The 20223-nt window shown below is 36.7% G+C and overlaps 2 protein-coding genes and 1 long non-coding RNA gene across 6 annotated transcripts in view; 1 reads left to right on the top strand and 2 right to left on the bottom strand.

Annotated features, from left to right (window-relative positions):
• Window positions 1–7: 7 nt before the first annotated feature.
• Window positions 8–2267, bottom strand: LOC306992365 (uncharacterized protein; the record flags this gene model as incomplete). The annotated part of the gene is made up of 4 exons (XM_079601138.1): window positions 8–470; window positions 621–716; window positions 1666–1776; window positions 2091–2267. 4 exons carry the CDS (start codon window positions 2265–2267, stop codon window positions 384–386), a joined length of 471 nt encoding a protein of 156 aa, XP_079457264.1. The 3' UTR covers window positions 8–383.
• Window positions 296–3667, top strand: LOC306992366. 2 transcript variants are annotated; one of them, XR_013796271.1, is made up of 3 exons: window positions 296–437; window positions 2194–2331; window positions 3006–3666. It is a non-coding gene; the product is annotated as an uncharacterized lncRNA (long non-coding RNA). The 2 variants fall into 2 exon arrangements; XR_013796270.1 differs by having other exon boundaries at window positions 403–740; window positions 3006–3667.
• Window positions 3114–20223, bottom strand: part of slc4a2b (solute carrier family 4 member 2b) — a 42946-nt gene continuing 25836 nt past the window's right edge. For 2 of the 3 annotated variants that reach the window (XM_079601134.1, XM_079601135.1), the window contains exons 6-23: window positions 18260–18459; window positions 15361–15497; window positions 13553–13733; window positions 12604–12739; window positions 11963–12161; window positions 11333–11438; window positions 10882–11066; window positions 10510–10726; window positions 9865–10071; window positions 9345–9493; window positions 8769–8963; window positions 8450–8683; window positions 8268–8357; window positions 7735–7901; window positions 7236–7489; window positions 6348–6517; window positions 6046–6219; window positions 3114–5297 (exon numbers count right to left, since the gene is read on the bottom strand). In XM_079601134.1, coding sequence (XP_079457260.1) covers window positions 5217–5297; window positions 6046–6219; window positions 6348–6517; window positions 7236–7489; window positions 7735–7901; window positions 8268–8357; window positions 8450–8683; window positions 8769–8963; window positions 9345–9493; window positions 9865–10071; window positions 10510–10726; window positions 10882–11066; window positions 11333–11438; window positions 11963–12161; window positions 12604–12739; window positions 13553–13733; window positions 15361–15497; window positions 18260–18459 — 3082 coding nt within the window. In that variant the 3' untranslated portion in view covers window positions 3114–5216. Of the gene's footprint in view, window positions 5298–6045; window positions 6220–6347; window positions 6518–7235; window positions 7490–7734; window positions 7902–8267; window positions 8358–8449; window positions 8684–8768; window positions 8964–9344; window positions 9494–9864; window positions 10072–10509; window positions 10727–10881; window positions 11067–11332; window positions 11439–11962; window positions 12234–12603; window positions 12740–13552; window positions 13734–15360; window positions 15498–18259; window positions 18460–20223 lie in introns of all 3 variants that reach the window. The other variant, XM_079601133.1, reaches the window with a different exon arrangement.

The raw sequence follows: 20223 nt of genomic DNA, 5'->3' as shown, positions 1-20223 counted from the left end.
TGAAACATTATTCTGTAAAGTATTTTATTGCACTGACAAACTAAATCACTTTATTGAATAGTGTAATCTGCACTAATATTATGCATTTATAATGACATTCATGAATATCTGAAAGAGGTTAAAGGAGTTTTAGGAAACTCTGCTTTGTTTTGTGCAAAAAATCTTCTGGCGCTGAACAAACATGGAATGTTCTTATGCAACAAACATCCCGTATTGATTTACTGTAGAAAATGTGACTAAAACAGTGCAATGCTCTCTTTAATGTTTCTCTTTAGTGCTTGACAATCAGATGAACCGTGATGCAAGAGTTGATTTGGAACAGAGCAGACATGCAAAAACATGCTGTGTTTCAGATTCCTTCACATCAGATGTCAGAAGCTTCTCTAGGATCCGGTGTATGCCACAGGAGTCGGGGTCAGACTGCCAAAACCCGCCTGGTAACAGCCGATCTCTCGCTCTCTCTTGCTTTCCTTGTGTTCAAACAATCAGACAAAAGGTCACGTCTACACACACGTTTTGTTCATCCTGGGGTTCTATTGCATTAAATAATGTTGGGAAAAACATTAGCAAAGATGGACATTGTTTTATGGACATTAACGAAGAACATGAAGAGGGAATACCTTTGAGAGCACTTGTCGATATATACAGTTTAAATAAGGTTTGCCACCAATTTCTCCAGCAGAGATCTTGTAGCAGATCACACAGTCAATGAGAGGCTGGGGAATATGGAAATTGAGCCAGTAAGTTAAATTGAATCTACATTTAAGTTTGAGTGCTGTGATGTAACTACGGTAAACATATACACAAGCAAGTATGTAAGTATGGTATGTATTAAACCTGGTAACTCTGCATGATAGTGTATATTGCATCAATAGTAAAAAATAACCAGAAACCTACTTTCAGACATATTTCAGCTACAATATTGCTGAAAAGTTTGGGTTCAGTATTTTATTTAAGGAAAATTAAGACTTTTATGCTGCAAGACGCATTAAATCAAAAGTGACAGTAAAAACATTTACTTTTACAAAAGATTTCTATTAGTTCAAATAAATGCTGTTCTTTAGAACTTTATATTCAAAGAATCCTGAAAAAAAAGATATATATGCAACAATATTAAGCAGCACAACTGATAATAATAAAATTATTAATTTATTAATTTATTTAAGATAAAACTGATCATTTCAACATTGATAATAATAAGAAATGTTTTTTTGGAGCAGCAAATCATTCTAATATGCTGTTGAAAACAGTTGTGCTGCTTAATATTTTTGTGGATTTTTTTTTTCGGGATTCTTTGCAAAGAATCATATCAGCCATAACAGGAATAAATTATATTTTAAAATATATTAAGATAGAAAAGTTATTTTAAGCTGTAATTTTTCAGAATATTGGTGTTTTTACTCCTTTTTGGATAAAAGAAAACTCAACCTTAGTGAGCAAAAGAGACTTCAAAAACATCTTACTGATCCCAAACTTTTGAATGGTAGTGTATGTAACTATTATAAATGGGAGATTGCAACATGCAACAAAATACAGATGGTCTTATTTAGATTTAAGTGTTTGGAAAATGTCATTTACTCTGACGTGCACATGAAAAACAGCTGATCTTCATATGACCATCTATGGGTTTCTAAAATGCGTATGTGCTTTAAATGTCACACTTACCCGATCATTCCTGAACTCACATGTGGTTGTATCAGCGTTCTCAGTTCCTTTTCGGCAGGTTGTGGCTTTCAGATAAAAGTTATGGTAGATGTAGGTGACACCAAACCCTGCCTACAGAGAGAGGATTTATTCATCCACAGTAAACGAACAGACAGGCATTTCCACCAACTCTAAATTTAGCAACTCAATTCTGTCCTCTTTTTTTTTTTTTGTGTCTCCAGAGATTTTGATATTCGATTTCTGACCTAAAAATGATTCGCTATCAAGAGTGTTTATAATATCTGACCTCCTCAGGATGTGTGACGTACATGCCATTTAGTTTGGGTTATAATATAGCTTAAACTACTACCAAATCATGCAGGTAGTTCCAGACCATGTTTTCCCTGAAAAGAGGATAAAAAGCAGAAAGAGAAGAATGCCGTTACCTGAATTTCTGCCTGACGAATAGCTTTAAAGAAGAGAAAATGGTGCTTGATGGATTGACGGGCATTGATCTGATGTAAAGCCAGCTCCACTCCTTTCTTGTAGATATCTGGGAGCTGTTGTGCGTCATTTGGTGAGACTCCAGCAGTGAGCAGCACGACCAACAGAAGCAGAGCCATCTTTAACACAGCCTGAACTTCAACTCCTCCTGCAAATGTCTGCTTGCTCAAAAAAACAAACCAGGTTAAACATTCTCTAAAACAGTCACTGTTCATGTGGAGCCCTGGCATGATGCCTAGAAGTCAGGGACTAAATGATGAGAAGAACATTGGCACAGTTATTAATTGCTTTGAAATTCAGCTGTAGTAATGAGGATGTGTTTGTCGTTACCGCACACACTAGAACCAAAATATAAGTCTAATTAATTCAATTCATTTTGCACATTGCTCAACTAGTCATTTTGGGCCATGGCAGAGAAGTTAATCTGACAAATGGCTAATGATAGCTATATATATTTTTTATTGAGTTTAGCTTTTTTGTTGCTCAAATTATATTTCTATAAGCATATATAAATGTTTTAAAATGTATTTTATTCCTGTGATCAAAGCTGAATTTTCAGCATCATTACTCCAGTGTCACATGACCCTTCAGAAATCGTTCTAATATGCTGATTTGCAGTTCAAACATTTATTATTACTTTATATTTTGTGGAAACGGTGATACTTTTCCTTCCCAGGATTCTCTGATGAATATACAGTTGAAAAGAACAGCATTTATTAGAAATAAAAAATATTTTGTAATATTAGAAATGCATTTACTGATTCACTTCTGATCAATTCTAATGCATCCTTGCAGAATGAAATATGAATTTCTTTCAAGAACAAATCTTACTGACCAAAATTATTATTATTTTGCAGTACTGTTTGTTTGGTCACTTCCACTTCCAGTGAAAAAAAAAAAAAGTAAACCAAAGCCATTTTAAAAAACGGAAATATAAATACAAAAACACAAAAAATACGAATAGTCAATTTAAATAGAAAAATCAACTTTATTTGCAATATTTGGAATTTACTGTAAATATTGCATTATGTACAGTGGAACATTTAAAAATCAAATATTCAACAGATAAAAACAAAATGCATTTAAAAAAAAAAAAAAGTTGTCCGATGGTAAATGACCCTCACTTCCCTTTGCCATACATGTAACAAATATCACCAGACTTTAAAATGACCACAATGTTCCAGCATTAACCTTCATGAAGTCTTCATGAACCCCGTAAAGCATCCATAATAAATACCATCAACAAACAAGTGCTGCAGAGAATCCACACAGTACAGATCCAGGAGCAGAACAAACCCTGCATTCATCTGATTTCCCAGAGTTCTGCAGGCCTACACCTGGAACCAGTCGCTGAACACGGGCAGAGGGAATGTCGAAGATCAACAACGGTGACAAAGTACAACGCGCTGAAGGTCCTGATTCACTAAACGATGACAGACAACATTTTATAAAAATATTCTCAAATCAATCTTCATGTATGCTAACTAATTCCTAGTCGAATAAAAATAACCTCTACACAATTTCATTTCGAGTTTCATTTCAGTCATTAGATAAGCGCATACATAAGCTAATGCAATATAAAACTTACATAATAAGTTCCTATAATTAAAAGATCCTAACATACATCCGATTCTGGAATGTAAATAGCGCTCAAATGAGCTAAAGCACTTGTTTTGTAGCATGTTTAAAGCACAATGGTGTGATCAAGTCCGGGAATTAAAGAAAGCCAGAACATTCCAAATACATGTGTACTAAAATAACAAACATAATGGAATTATTTGACCGTAAGTAACCAAATAATTCAATTTGTAAATTTCATTTATGACGGTATGTGCGCACAAAATATTGTGAAAGTATAAGTGAACGTGCAGTAGTTGAATCTTATTAGTGCAGATTCACCATCTAACTCACTGTAGGGATCCAAATAGTGAAGCAGTGGATATTAGTGAATGATGGGGGGAAATTAGTGATATTATTCAGGAATTCTGTGGCAAAATCCCTCATGAACTGACATAAATAATACAGTTCCCCAGTTAAACGCATAAATAATTAGTAAGTAATCTAAATCTATACTGTGCATCTGCTGAGAACTGGTGTTGAAAAGAACAGGCTTCTGTTTTAGTGTTAATTCAATGTTGTATGTGGAAAGGCTTTAAAAATGTGCTAGGAAATTACAATTCATCAGGTGTGCATTTCCCCAAAGCATTGTTAGCCAAATATGGACACAAGTTCAGTTGAAATGTGTTGGTAACGATGGAACTTGCGACTATATATGGCTTATCAGGTCAACATGTTTAGTTCTTACAAACGAACCATTATAAACTGAATGCTACAATTTTGGGATCATCTGTAGGGACGCTCCTGTTCTTTTTATTAAAATGGGTTTTTTGGACCCCAAACTAGGTCACTAGTGAATGCATCTGGGATTTAGTAAAACTAATCTGAAAACCGCTCAAGATCACCAAAATCCTCCTCGCTCTGATCGCGTTTGCTCCATGTAACGGTCAATATAAAATATACTACAACTGCACATAGGAGTTTTGGTGAGAGTGTTACTTTCATGCATTATAAAAGACAAAACAACTGTTTAGAAATAGAAAAAAAAAGTGTGAATGGACAGCAACAATGGAAAAAAATACTGTCGGTTGTGATGGTGTTGGGTCTCGAATCACAACAATAAAAAATAAGTCAGTAAAACTATTAAAAGCAAAGACATACATATGATATAAGATGAAATGGGCCTTGGCAATCTTCCATGATCATGAATTTATACTAAAAACTACATAAAATATTGCATGGGCCCTGAATGGTGCTGGGAATGTCCAGTTAACCCCGTACGATACATTAGTTTTCCTCATAGGCGACGGTAAAGGCTAAACGGTGTGATAGCAGCTCAAACCCTCTAATACAAGTGAAATGATTCTCTGGAAATGTCAGATTTCACATAATATTCTCTCCTCTACAGCACGTGCGATTTGGTTTGTCAAAGTTTAAAAAGCAACTGTCCTATTGGCCAATAGCCTGACTGACAGGAAGACAGGTGCGAGACGGACAGCTGTGGTCGTGGCTCAGACTGGCATGTGCATCTCCGTGTATTCGTCGTGTCCCTCCTTTTCGTCAAAAGTGGGCTCTGCTTCATCAGCGTCCAACTGGAGAGAAAGTTTAAGAAAAGTTTTTAAAACAAATAGTATGTTAACATGATTTTGAAAATGACCTACTTTCTTAATGGCTTTTTGCACATGATTCATTTGTTCTCATTATTCCAAAGGGAAAAAAATAACACTCCCCTCCAAGACTTCAAGTCCTCTCTCAAAAAAAAAAAAAATGTAGGAATTATTAAAATGGGTTGTGAACATTTCAAACGGACTTTAAAAGACATTTTATGTTTCCTAACTTTATATAATTTTGTTAGTTCCCTAGAAGTAGTACACACATTACCATTCAAAAATAAGTAAGATTTGTTTAATGTTTTTGAAAGTCTCATCTGCTCACCCAGGCTGCATTTATTTGATGAAAAATATAGTACAAAAACCACAATATGGTGAAATATTAAAACAATTAAAAATAATGGCTCTCTATAGTAATATATTATAAAATGTAATTTATTCCTGTGATCAAAGCTGAATTTCCAGCATCATTACTCCAGTGTTCAGTGTCACATGATCCTTCAGAAATCATTCTAATAGGCTGATTTGTTGCTCAAGAAACATTATTTATAATCAATGTTGAAAATAGTTAATATTTTTGTGGAAAATGTGATGCATGTTTCTCAGGAATCTTTGATAAATAGAAATGTAAAAAAAGACATGTATAAATACTGGTCGACCACAAACTTTGAACGATAGTGTCTCCCTAAGAAGCAAGAAAAAATGTATTTGTGTGTGCAAAGATCCTTACACACTGCATTTCCCGAGCGCTAAAGATGCGTGACAGAAGAAACATCTTGACAGGGACGGTCATGATGAGAACGAACGGGAAAGCCAGCGACGCCACGGTGGACATGACCGCCCAGAGGGCAGCGAGACACACCACCTGTATCGCTGTGTACAGATGCATACGCAGGGTCCGCACCTGAGGAACAGAGATTTAGTCAAGATATACAGTACAAAAGATTTCTTTACAATATCTAATACCATTACATGTTACAACCAGTCCTTTTTTTAAGGGAACAATGAACCAAAAAGCAGCTGGGTCCTGACCTTGCGCACGTAGGTGTGGTCGGGGTGGTATTTTGGGGGCATCAGCAGGAGCAGGATCCGTTCTGTCAGCTGGATGCCGTTCAGTGACATCACACCCATGTACAGGAAGATGCCAAACAGCACAGCGATTGGGATTTGACGGAGCAGATCACCGATTACCATTGAGAGACCTACAGCCAACAAAATTTGCACAATGAATACATTCTTTTCTTCATTTAACTCATGTTAATACATACAATAGTCATGTACACGGATTTATTGTGCATGTAATAAAATATTATGCATCTTAAAACAACAAGATACCAAACGTTACCTTGATTGTACCACGGGTAAAGATTGTTTTTACCCATTTAAATTGTGTTAAAAATCACTGTAATGCTCAGAGTCAGGTTGCATATTGTTGAATTTTAAATAAATAAATAAAAATGTATTTCAAACTATCCATATCGGTAGTACTTTATTTAAATCGTCCACTTAGTAGACATTCTACTAACTATAAGTAACTTTGCAACTACATGTCAACTAGCAGTCATTATAGTATTAGTAGACTGTCTGCTTAATATCTGCTGCTAACACTATTTTGATGAACATACATTCTACTGACTATAAGTAACTTTGCAACAACATGTCAACTTATTTCATTAACCCTAACCTTAACAGTCTACTAATACTCTAATGTGAGTTAGTTGACATTATTTGAAAAGCTACTTGCATTATACGAAATAAAGTGTAAGCCCAGTGTAACCCACTTACCACTTTATCTGACAATTCACTATTCATCAAGATTGTATTAATCATTAATGAGATTTATTGATCTTATAAGTAGTTTGTGTTAATCAGGTTGCAATAAAATTGATAATGTTTGGAATTGTCATTGTTGAAACACACCTACAAGTATCGCCACCAGTAACCCGGTCACCCTCTGCTCCTTGACCTCCTGGATTCGAGGTTTGTCTCCCGGGGCGACGGCTTTGCTCATCACGGTGAGGGCGTTGGCATGGGTTACGGAGCGCACGGTGGCCGCAGCCATCCACGGCAGGCCGAACAGAGCGCTGGTGCCGCCCAGAGTCACGATGATCAACAGGTCCAGATGGAAACCAGAACCCTTGACCAGCATGCGCTCTTTCTTACTGACTATCAACCTAGAAGAAGAGAGCGTCTTTAATACTGCCATGATTTAAACGTGGGAAAAAAAAACAGCAGGACATTATAGCTGCAGCTTTATTACAAATTAAAAACCTATAAATAAATAAAAACATGAAACACCACATTTTGTGATTAAAAAAAAGTGAAAAGATTTTTTCTAGCACAAAAAATACATTGCTAAAAAAATTGAGCTCTATAAATGTAATTATAATGAAAAAAAGCATTGCGACGATGGACTCACGTGGTGATTTGCGTCTCCATAAAGATGAGGATGAAGACGAGCAGAGCGGGAAGTATACTGGCAAACATCATCCAGACGGGAAACTGACCATCACTGCCCAGAGGATTGACTATCCAACCACGCTTATCAGGACTAGTCACTGAAAAACCTCGCGGGACACTAAGTTTCTGTAGGGTGGAGCATTCATGTGGTTATAAATAAATTAATAACAATAAAAAAACATGATTATTAATTATTTATAATTTACAGAGCCCCTAAAGGAATTATTGGAGAAAAAATTATTTGTCAAAGCTTTCGCGATCTATATATATATATATATATGTGTGTGTGTGTGCGTGTATACAGTATGTGTGTATTTTTATTTATTTTACTTTATTTCTTCTTCAGTAGCACAAATAGTGAAAGTTTATGCAACAAAGCTTAATATTTAGGGTCCCTAGCCTGATATGAGCAATTGTAATAGTGTTGCTTGACTTGGCAAACACTATTAATAACTTGAAATCATATGCTAATTGCTAACTGTCCATCGTCACCTGTGAGTATGTGTCTTTAATGCTGTAGTCTACCAGAACCATGATGAGGATGGCAATAGGAACTCCAAAATCTCCAATAACTCTTCTCAACTGTAAAACATTAGACAGAAGATGACATATTTCAACCACATTTTTCTTTGCAATGTGTTAAACACTCAACACTGGGTCAGATGGTGTCTTACCCTGCCAGGGAAGAAGGCACTGTTTTTGAACTTGCGCAGGTAGAAGGCGATGAGGAAGGTCCCAGACATGAGCACAAAGGACAGCAGAGCAGTATTAGGTTCACCGACCACCTTCAGCGCCTCCAGCGCACTGCTGTTCGCCACTAATGGACTTAAAGTGCTTGAGTTGTACATTGAATCATTCACATCAACCACCATAGCAGAGCAGCGTCTCAGAGGATGTTCCTGGAATATCTGTGGGATACATCAGCACAGCAGTCAAGAGGACTTCATGATTATATAAGCACACAAAACACAATCAAAAGACGACTCAAGCTACCTTGATCAGTTTTGAGAAGGTCTCGTAGATGAAGATGAGAGAGATGAGGAATGAGAAGATCTCCTGGGTGAAACGCGAGACAAATCGAACCAGGAAGCTGCCTTCAAAGGCCACCATCAACACCACGATGATGATGAGCCAAAAACCAATCCAAACGCGACCCGTCAGGTACTCCATATTATTGCCCTTACAGAACTAGAGAAGAAGAGGACAGAGTGTTTCGTTTTTCGTTTTCAACTTAAACTGAATTAAACACTGAACTAACTTGAGCTGGATAATAACTATTATATTCTGTAGAGCTGCTTGCTCTACAGTTTAACTGATTTTGCTTCATAACTAATGAACTTTGCAACATTCACACAAATAGTGCTGGTTTATGCATCAAATTTTATTCTTTATGGTCCATAACCTCAAATATGAACGACAGTAATACTAATGCTAGCTTGACTTGGTTTGAAATCATTTGCTAACTGATCCATTGTCATCTGTGAGTATGTGTCTTGAAATTGTTTTTTTAAACGTGGCTTTTAACAGCAGGGGTCGTGTATGGTTTAAGGAACAGCATTATAAACTCACAGAGAAGAAGGCTTCTTCAAACACCAGGATGGGTCCTGAGAAGCCCACCACCAGAAGCGGCTGGGCTCCGAGCAGACAGAACACCACACCCTGAACACATGTGGCCACTATCAGCTCCGACACGCCAATGAGCCCTTCAGTCTTCTCACCTGTACACAACACAGACCAGAGCTCCTGAGTCATGAATTATTGAACATCGATGTCAGACACATATGCCGTCTGGAGTTCAGGGCATCTAATCTAAAATGCTTATCAGAATCAGAGCCACTGATGGTGTTTATCATGATGAACCTTTTGTTAAATAACTGGTCACTTACTGGTCACTTACATCTTCATGGTGACTAATTTAAGTCAGTTCTGGATGACATTTTTTGATTTTTTCAAACAATGCCCGAAACTTCTCATCTTAAAAATTCTGCCCAACAGTGACTGATCACACGCATTTAAAATTATTATTTTGATGCATTTAAGATCTTAATCAATACGTTTCTCTCAGCAAAAGAACAACATCATAACTGACCCAGAAGGCCTCCAAACGTGATGGCAGGAGAAAGAGCAGCAAAATAGATAAAGATGACAGCAGCCATGCACTGAGGGTTCAGCGCATCCTTGAAGTCACTGATGTACTTTGGGTAACGGCGCTGGGCGTCACGGATCAGTCCACCAAATAGACGGCCCGTGCGTCGTAAAGGGTCGTCTTCTGGTTTAAAGGGCGCCAGCAAGGCCTCTGATTTACATATAAAGAGAGGATTTGTGATATTATTAATAAATATAAATTATTAATGAATAAAAAAAAGCTCAAAAAAAGAAAAAAAAAACTCAAAACAAAAGCTCTACATAAAATTTTAAAACTAAACACTGAAAGCACAAAACAAGCACAAAAAATACAGAAAAGCAATAAGGTAAAAAAAAAAGTCTTCATAAAATAAAATAAAAGGAATAAAATAAAAAGGCAAAATAAAACCAAATGCACTAATAAAAATCTAAATAATCAAAATAAAAGCAAAATATCAAAAAAAAAAAAAAAAAAAAAGCACAAAAAACAACAACAACAAAAAAAAAAAAAAAAACACAGATCAAAAGAATAAAAAGACTAAATAAACCAAAACCAGAGCTTAACTGGAACTAGTCAACCCAGACTGAATCTACCCAGGCAGATGCAGACCTTTGTCTTCGAGGCTCTTGGGCTCTTTGGACAGCATGGCCCCCCCCTGCTCCTCTCTCTTGCGGAGCATCTCTCTTTGGAAGTGAGCGACGGAGCGCAGGAGCTCTTCTCCGCCCAGCTCTGATGGAGGGAGCACGATACTGCAGTCCAGGAAGCCGTTGATGGCGTTGAGCAGGTCCTGGCGATCGTCCGCCAGATATGCAGCTTCATGAAATTGCTGGAGAGACATCACATCAAGTTAACACTGGAATTAACAGGCATTATAGCCAGAATTGTTTGCAACAATGCATGTTTATGATCTTGTGGGTTGGTGAGCTGCCTTTTTATTATTTGTAGTTAATTGTATGCTAGACCGAGAACAGTCTTCCTCACCTTGTCGGACATGAGTGTGGAAATGGAGCGTCCGATCTGGTGGTAGTCCATGTTGGTGCTGGGAGGACCGAGCAGCACAAAGAGAAACCGAACAGGAACTGATACTTCCAACACTGAGTCCAGTTCTACAGCCTCCTGCAGTCGAACAAATGCCATGGTGGGCTGCTCCAGGAAGTCCACACTGCCTAAGGGAGCAATACATTTCATTTCCTGCTGTTTTGTGAAATAATTTGCTGATTGTGTTAACTCTATGATAGTCATGTTAGTTCCTGATGCATTTTGTTAATTCATAATTCATCATTATTACCAGCCGGTTCAAATGGGATAAACTGAAATGAATATTTTTCCAAATTCCATATGATCTAGATTCTATAATGATTTAGGACGGGTTCCAATGTAGAAATCCGACGGAATTCCAATAGGATTCTTTAACAAGACAATAATTGCTTACCAACGAGTACGACGGTGGCTTCAGCATCTTCAGGAATTTTCTCCAGAAGCTTAAGTTCATGTTTGGACTTGGATTTGTGCATGCCTATAGGTGGAGCTGAATCTTTCTGCAAATAATGAAACATAAGACAAATCAGAAAGTATTTTAGAACCCAAAAAATATTTTATGTTGAGCAGCGACTGAAAAATTCGAAAGAAAATTTCACATTTGATGTCACGGCACTTTATTTTACAGAACGTGCAGTTGCGTGTACTTGCCTTATATTAACCAGTACTTTCTTAGGTAACTACATGGGTTAAGTTTAGGTTTAGGGGTAAATTCAGGTTAGTACATAGTTATTACCCAGTTATTGTATTTACTATAATAAGTACATGGGGAACAGGACTGTAAAATAAAGTGCTACCAACGTCACAAAAACACATTCAATCGTTAGACAAGAAGTAAAAACATGATTGGTGAAGAAATGTAATTTTTAACCCTTAAATGAATGATTGAATGAATGAATAATGAATGAAAACGAGGCCTAGGAACCTTAAGGAAAAAAAATGGCGGGCTTTTATCTGTAAATATACAGGCTGCCCTCCTCTTCAACTAAAACATTATCTAATTGAGACACTTCAATCCAATTACCTCGTTCTTCTCTATGTCAATATGAAGAGTGCTGTCTTGACTGGCCCTTGAGGAGCCCATGAGTGGCTCTGTGACGGAGGGTTCGGGGACGGACAGGTGGTTATTGCTGCTCTGGTGATGGGTGATCAGGGAGCCCAGGCTGGCAGCTGAGATGTTCCTGGGGAACGGGGAGCTGTGCTCTTTCTCATCGCTCGGGTGACTAAGGGAGGGAGAGCAAGGGAGCCAGCGGGTAAGAGACACTAGAAGAGACTGCGAAGGGTCATGTGTGGATCTATACATGGATGGGCGATGTTATGGCGAACAGAAACCATTAGATTATATGAGAATTAAAAAATCATATGTGGGATAAAATGGAAACCAACATCCTTCTGTCATTTCTTACAGCATGTCTACACCAGATGCGAGCGTGGCAATATAACAAAAGCAAGTAAAAGCAATTATAATCAGTGATGCTGTCTGCACTGGATGTGGCACGAGATGACCTAAACCCCGACAGTTAACTGATGCCCCGTACCATTTCTGACATCGAGCTGGCACAACTTCTGATACGAAGAACAAATAGATTTGCAATGGTCGCTTTGTCACGCCTGGAGTAGACATGGTGTTAGATATTGCTTATTGTACAAACATCTGAGATCTACCTGTGCTTGAGTAAGAGAGCGCGGAGGACATTGGCTCTGTCCTCAGCTTTGATCTGGTCTGAGATGATCATCTGTTCCACCACCTGATGGGAGATACCAGGTAGTGTCTTCTGGTCCAAGTCCAAAAGCACAGCTCCTAATATGAGGAATCAAAAATAAGGCCATTTCATTTTCATGACAAAATCAATTCAATCATATATATAAATTTAAATATATACACAAATATTAAGGACATACACGTATACATTTATATATAAAAACATACTACTAACATAAATCATATATATGTATACATACATAGTATTTACTTTCTCACACAAACACACACACAAATATATACACAAAAATAAATAAAAATGATATGTATTTATATATATATATACACATGTTAAAATGTTTTTACTATAATATATTGTATTATATATATTATTTTAGTATACACACATACATGAGCAATTATTAATCTACGTACATTCATGTTTATGAATATACAGCTAACTTTTTTTGTTCACAATACATTAAAATACATATAACAATTAACATTGTAAAATTGTACTTAGGTAGTAGATACATAATATGCATGTTTTTTTTTTTTTTTTAATATTATGATTGTATAGTATATAAAAATGTGTATGTGTAGATTTTACATTTTCGGACGGTAAATTATATTTGATCCATAAATCCACATAATTGCTCACTTTTCTGAAGTAAATTTAAATAGTAAAATTCATTTTTAACATAAATATTCCTTGAAGTCTCATTTACCTAAGTAATTGTAAAAAATTGTTTAAAACCATAGTATACTGTAGCAAATCAAACTGTAAGAATAGTTATGTAATCAATTTTGTAATTTTGTAATGTAATCAAAATCAATATTACAATATAAAATGTTACAGCTAACCTGACATTTGCTAAACAGAGTGTTATGGAGGTTTGATCAGGTTCTCACCATGAGAGATGGTTTTCCTCAACTCCAGCAGACTGCGGAACGACAGCGAGGCGACGTGTGGTTTCCCCCAGCGGTCCGTTTCCTCCTCCACGTCCTCTTCAAACTTGATCCAGCGGGCCGTTTCTCTCCACTGCATCTCCTGGTTTTTATCGATGATCAACTCATTCAGCTCCACAAACACCTGAGGCCAAAGAACATGCAATAAATGATGGAGATCACGCAGTTAAACCACCTTCTGAATCTGATGAAAACTCCTAAAACACAAATTCATTAAGGGCTTTTCTTAAGAGAAATTTAAGAAGTTAAAGCAACAGACATCATTAAAACGGTACCAGCTATGCATTTCAACCCAATAACTAAAGCTAAAATTGGTTTGATCAGCCCAAAATGTGATATCACACACCAATCGATGCATCCAGCATGCGCATGTACACCAACACACCATTCCCTGACCTTCTGGTGTTGAGCAAGCCGCCTGGAAAAGTCTAAAAGGACCATGCTGTTCGTCCAGACAGAGTAGCGTCAGAGCACGACAGGGCAACGAGACGTCAGGCAGCGGTGTGAACACTGGTGTTGTTTAGAAGTAAGAGGGTCCATAAGTACACTCATTTACCCCAGTACGTAGCTGGTTTACCTGTCTAGAGGGGAATCTGAGGGCGTTAATAAAACATGACTGACTCTGAAGGCTTGCGGTGTCCAGTTACCCGAGCTGATCTTTTCTTTATTCTTAGGTGTGTGAAAGGGAAGAAGTTCATTCATTTTTAATCAGGTTCTGCCCCCCAAAATCCTCCTTTTATTTGTTGTGAAGGACAGCGGGCTTGTCAGAAATAATTGGAAATGCAGTGAGTGAGTCTCAATCTGGGAAAAAGGGCTAAACGCGCTGAAAGAACTCATCAGGACTTTGTGAAGGCATCTGTAGAGACATCCGAAACCTAGCTAGTCTTGCGCATTACAACAACTTTGTCCTAAAATCGCGGCCAGAGGGAATGGTGTTGAAAAATTTCCACAGAACTTTTAGCTTAAGACTAAATAGAGACCACATTTCAATAGTGACCAGGATTCCCACGGTGTTTGATTTTTCAATGATCCTTCTGGTTGTTCATGATTACTGGATAAGGAATGATTTAATTAAGGAGATTTTTTAAAATATAATACTACTACTACTAATAATAATAATGGCCGATATATTAAAGCAGATAAATAATGGATTATTTCCTTCAGATGCACACTGTTCGCCATGATGGTTTTAAATTGCTTGAAATATGATTGTAATCACTTCAAAAAAGGAAAATATAGTCATGTGCAACATGTGCAACACAAGTCTGTCATATAGGCTACATTAAATTATAATGAGAACATTATAACTGTGTGCTTGGGACATGGCATTTAATGGTGAGACTTTGGTTTTTGTAATCAGGCTCTCAAAAATTATATAAAAATTGGAATTTAGATTTATCGGTTATCAGCTTTCAAATATAAAAAATGGTCGGCCCAAATTTTCATATCGATGCATCCCTATTGTTATTATATAAAAATAAAAATATTTTTCCAAATAAATTTTAAATAATTAATTTCAATTATTCCAAGAAATTCCTTTCTTTTACTTTAACACAAACATATTTTATAATTTTGCAAAGCAGAAAGATGGACGTTAACTATAGAAATTTCCATGACTTTACAAATTTGTATTAATAGACTTTTTATTGACCATTTTATTTCCATCACCATGGGAACCTTGGGTTCAGACTAGGTTAATACACTAGCTTCAACCAAACTTCTCACATCAGCTAGTCAACCTCAAGTCTCACCTCATGTGGCGTTCGGTCCAGTTTGCGAGTGCGTGTGCTGGGTTCTTTGTGATCTTTGCTGATGTGCACCACCTGACCCTTTGTGCTTTTCCTGACCAGGTGTCGACGCACTCCAGGAACATCTTCAAAACGATGGCCTGGGAGAATTAAACAAAAACAAATTATTTGTTAACATTGGTTAATGCATTAACTAACATGAACTAACAATGAGAAATATATTCTTACCGCATTTATTAACCTTTGTTAATGTTAGGTAATACAAATGTCCATTTCCATAGTTCACAGTGCGTTAACTATTGTTAACAGATACAACTTTTGATCTTAAAAATGTATTAGTAAATGTTGAGATTAACATTATGATGAAATTCTCTATAAGTATTAGCTAATGTTAACAAATAAAACCTTATTGTGAAGTGTTTCTCAAATAATTGAGGAACATGTTCCAACTATCAATCTAAAGTTTAGGGCTGGTAAGATTTTTTTTTTCTTAATGTTTATGAAAGACGTCTCTTATGCTCACAAATGCTGCATTTTTTTTAATCAAAAACATTAAATATTAAAATAAATAACTGCTCATTTTAAATTCCTGTGATCAAAGCTGAATTTTCAGCATCATTACTCCAGTCTTCAGTGTCACATGATCCTTCAGAAATCATTCTTATTTGCAGCTCAAGAAACATTTATTGTTATTATCAATGTTGAAAATAGTTGTGCTGCTTAATACTTTTGTGGAAACGATGATACATTTTTACTCAAGAATCTTTGATAAATAGAAAGTTCAAAAGAACAGCATTTATTCTAAATATAATTTCTTTACCAAAAATATGCATTCAAAAAAAAAAAACTTCACCGATCCCAAACTTTTGAATGGTAGAAAGAACTTATCAAATATGGAGATTAACCTGCAATTTATTACATGCCACATTCATGAATACTAAACATGCACTATGAATATACTATACAATATTTTATCAAATTTCCATGGTTTAAGATTTGCCCAAGGTGCATGTATTCCTCAAATCTGTCAAATGACCACACTCACTAGGTAAAATCTTCTTGGCAGAGTTGAAGCGGATCATCGTCTTTGTTCATAAACTCACCAGGATGAAATTACAGGATGGGCCAGTCGCCATTCATGGTAAAAAGGTCAGGGCGGGACCTGAAGGGGATTTGACTAATTGGGTGATTGTAGGAACAAACTCCAATCAAGAAAAGAGGCCAAAGCATTTCCCACACAGCTACTTTGAGCTGCAGGTTGAAACTCACTAACGTTCGTAAGAAAACGTCTAAAAAAGCGTTCACACCGACAGTGATTTGCAACAACAGATGAGAGCGACTAAAACCGCTGATAATGCAACAAAGCCAAGCAGAGTTTAAGATATTATTATCTGTTAACTGCTGTCAGACATGTATTTGCCTATGAACTGACATGCCAAAATTTAATAAGGTTAAACTAAATGGTAGACAGCAACCGTTTAAGTTCTGTCGTTGAGCATTTGCAGCAGATGGGCCTTTTCCCAGGCGAATTAGTGGCCAGCATAGGAAGCTGATGGGGTATATTACAGGAACCGCTGATATACAACTGACGTCTGAGAAAGGTTTGTCTCTCTGGCCCACAAAAGACTCTTGCCGTGAAGCATAGCAGGATGCATGGTACAAATCATTTGAGAGACCATGAAACCAGTGGAAACCATCTCACAGAAGACCAGATCATGCATTTTAGTTTATAAGTGTCTTTACTGCCACTTTTGACCAATTTAATGCATCCTTGCTGAATAAAAGTATTAATTTCTTTTAAATAAAAATTCTTATTGACCACAATCTTTTAAACAGAACTGTACTCTATATTCCAGCATTATATTTAGCATTAGCTTTTTATGCAAAGGAATGTCAAAAGGATTTTTAAAAGTCAAATCATCCACAAAATGCATGAATGCAAAGTCATTGTTTATATTACTGGTGAACAATAGTATTGAAGATGGCAGCTTAGGCAGCTTCATTTTAAAATGTATTGAGTTACTGAGATTTCAGACCCAGATTCTTCACATAAAATCCCATTAGCTGGTGGGCAGGTCTTCAGCGAACGTTAGAACAGGATAAAGAAACCAAAGGAATAACAGCATTATTTCCCTCCGATTAATTTCTTCAGGAAACTAGTATGTTTGGAATCAATTAAAGGTTTGGAATCTCTTTACATCCTGATAGCAATCAATAAATTAAGTGGTCTAAATGCATTTATATTCATAATATATATCATCTGTGGAAGGTGTAGGACCATAAAATGTCGTCCAATCATTGCCCTTGTTCCGTTCCATCAGTCACCGAGCACCACAACAGCAGTTTTTTCTTTTACAGTTCCTCCTGAACCAAAACAACAAACTTATGCTGCGTTCACCCCATAACTACTGTAATCTGGAAGAGATGGAAGCCTGTGACGTTATACTCGGAACAGTTTGTGACTCAAATGTATGCGTTTCAATGGCAACAGTATCAACAGCTAAATGAATCTGCAGCAGTCAGGTGGTACAGGTCAGAGCTCTTTAAGTTGTTTATGTTCATTATCATTGTAATGTTATGTGCTTTGAGACATGAGGGAGTTTAACGCTGTCTCTTGTGATGCTTTTGTTTGCTCCCTGCTGTGTGTGTTCGTGTGTTTTGAAGGAGGCATGGCTTTGGAGACGCTCTGAAGTGAGGGTGGGATCTCATGCTTTCAAAGCTAGCTCGCTATTGCTAGCCTCTCTGAAAATTGCCTAACCTACCTTTAAAGTGAAATGGAAATCATCCTTTATGCATTTATTGCTAGTTTGGGTTTGTACCGCATACTTAATTTCCTATAATAACTGAGCAGTTATTCACCAAACCTGCAAAAGCAAGGTGGAGATGTGCATTAAAAACTCACTTTTAATGCCATCCAGGTCGGCCGAGGCCAGGGTCCGAGCCTCAAACTCATCAGTGGGGATCCGCTGGTATTTGGCCTGCTCGGTCCCCGTCATGTTGCCCGTGCGCCGTCTCTCCTGAAGGTCGTAGCTGCGACTCGACACACGGGGCAGAGAGCTGGGCTCAGTGGCGCTAGGGGTCGGAGGAGCAGGTTCAGGCGTTCTACAAGAGACAAAATTCATCAAACCATTAATGCAAACAGTTTTTTTAGTTTTCAATTTAGTTTTATTAATATTTTGAATTGGCTTTTATTTTTATATTTTGTCATAATATATTGACATTTTCGTTGTTTTTTACGTTTTATTTTACTTTTCAAATATTGCTATTTAGGTGCAATTTTTTATTTCAGTTTTAAGGTACTTTTATACAACAATGATATACTAAAAATGGAAAAGTTTTTCCTTTGTTTTTTTTTTGGTGTACAGTTGACCGCGTTGTCAAACTGATCCCCATTTACACAGATCTGCGAAAAAGACAAATCACAGTATTCTGCTGCCAGGCCACTAGTTGGCAATGTCACTTTGTAAAGAAACACTACGTGCTTATTGTGCAGTCTCACGTAATACGCATGCACATGACATCAGGTTTCACAAATTCACGTTTTTGTGGTTTACAAAGAGACGATAATGGTATCGCTTGAAAAAACTTGCACTTTGAAACCCGTTTTGTTTTGTATGTTTGCATTTCCAAACAGTATATGCTATTGTCGTGTAAATTACACATAAAAAACCACGTAAAAAGTTTGTTTTTTAGTTTAAAAAATGAATTACCGGTATTTAAATGCTTCAGCTTCAACTTAAATTTCAGTTCTAATTCCAATTTTTGTTTAGTTTGTAAAAGGAGTAAAACCTGCTTCGTGCTCACAATTTTTTAAAAGTGCTCGTGTTTTACTATGACAAATATATTTTTGTAGCTTTTTATTACTTAATTAGCTCAATAACATGCAGACAAAATATAGCATTTTGTCTGTCCACAACAAAAATAAGATGCATGTCACTAAATTGCTTGAAGAAATACAAAATAACTTGAATATGAATCAATACTCAATCATAGCTCACTATAGAGTATGCACACATTTTTCTTGTCATAAAATCGTAAATCATCAAATTTTGCAACAAATACAAAATCTTCTTGAGCACTTACCTTTCGTTTAAAATTAATCGTTTTTAAAAGCTTATTAGACCAAAATCATCAAGGACAAAATCCCTGTCATTGTTAACGTTACTAAAGAACAGAAGAAAACAACCTGCTGAAATGATCTTGACAATGAATCCTGTTGTTTGTAAAGACACTCCCGCATTTAAAAGATGAGAAAGCAGAAAGGAAAGGTGGAGAGCGCTTTATAAAAGCAAAGTGCGGTTGCTAGTAGCAACGGGTGAATGATGTAGACAGCGGTGATGGAGGTCTGGAGAGAGACTGATACCCTGCTGCTCTCTGAAATATCTCGTCCTAGGTAACGAACAGGGTGTGCTGTGCACTGGCATCTAATGATTCAATTTACAGTAAACCAAGAACAGAGAGGCGGACACAAGCTGAAAGTGCATGCTTTATAGCTTGTGCTACGCAACCTGCAATGTCCACCACTTCAGCTGAGCAAATAACAAAACTGAAGACACGGAGAACTTCCCTTATAAAAACGGTGACATAATTTCCACCAAAATACCACAATTACACAAAAACTTTTCCAGGTCACATTTCACAACAAAATTAATGAAACAAAAAGTCATTAAGAATTTTTGCATTATTTTCTCATTACTTTCATGCTCACCCAAAAAATGTTATTTTGTCATTTACGCACGTTGTTCCAAACCTGTATGAATTTCTTTATTCTGCTGAACAAAAACAAAAAGATATTTTGAAGAATGTTGGAAACCAAACAGTTGATGTTCCCCATTGACTTTTATAGTATGGGAAAAAATAAATACT

Source organism: Phoxinus phoxinus (genome assembly GCF_949152265.1).
Source record: "Phoxinus phoxinus genome assembly, chromosome: 24".
Taxonomy (NCBI): domain Eukaryota; kingdom Metazoa; phylum Chordata; class Actinopteri; order Cypriniformes; family Leuciscidae; genus Phoxinus; species Phoxinus phoxinus.
The sequence above is the reverse complement of the archived record's forward strand: the minus strand, read 5'-3'. Positions and strand labels throughout refer to the sequence as shown.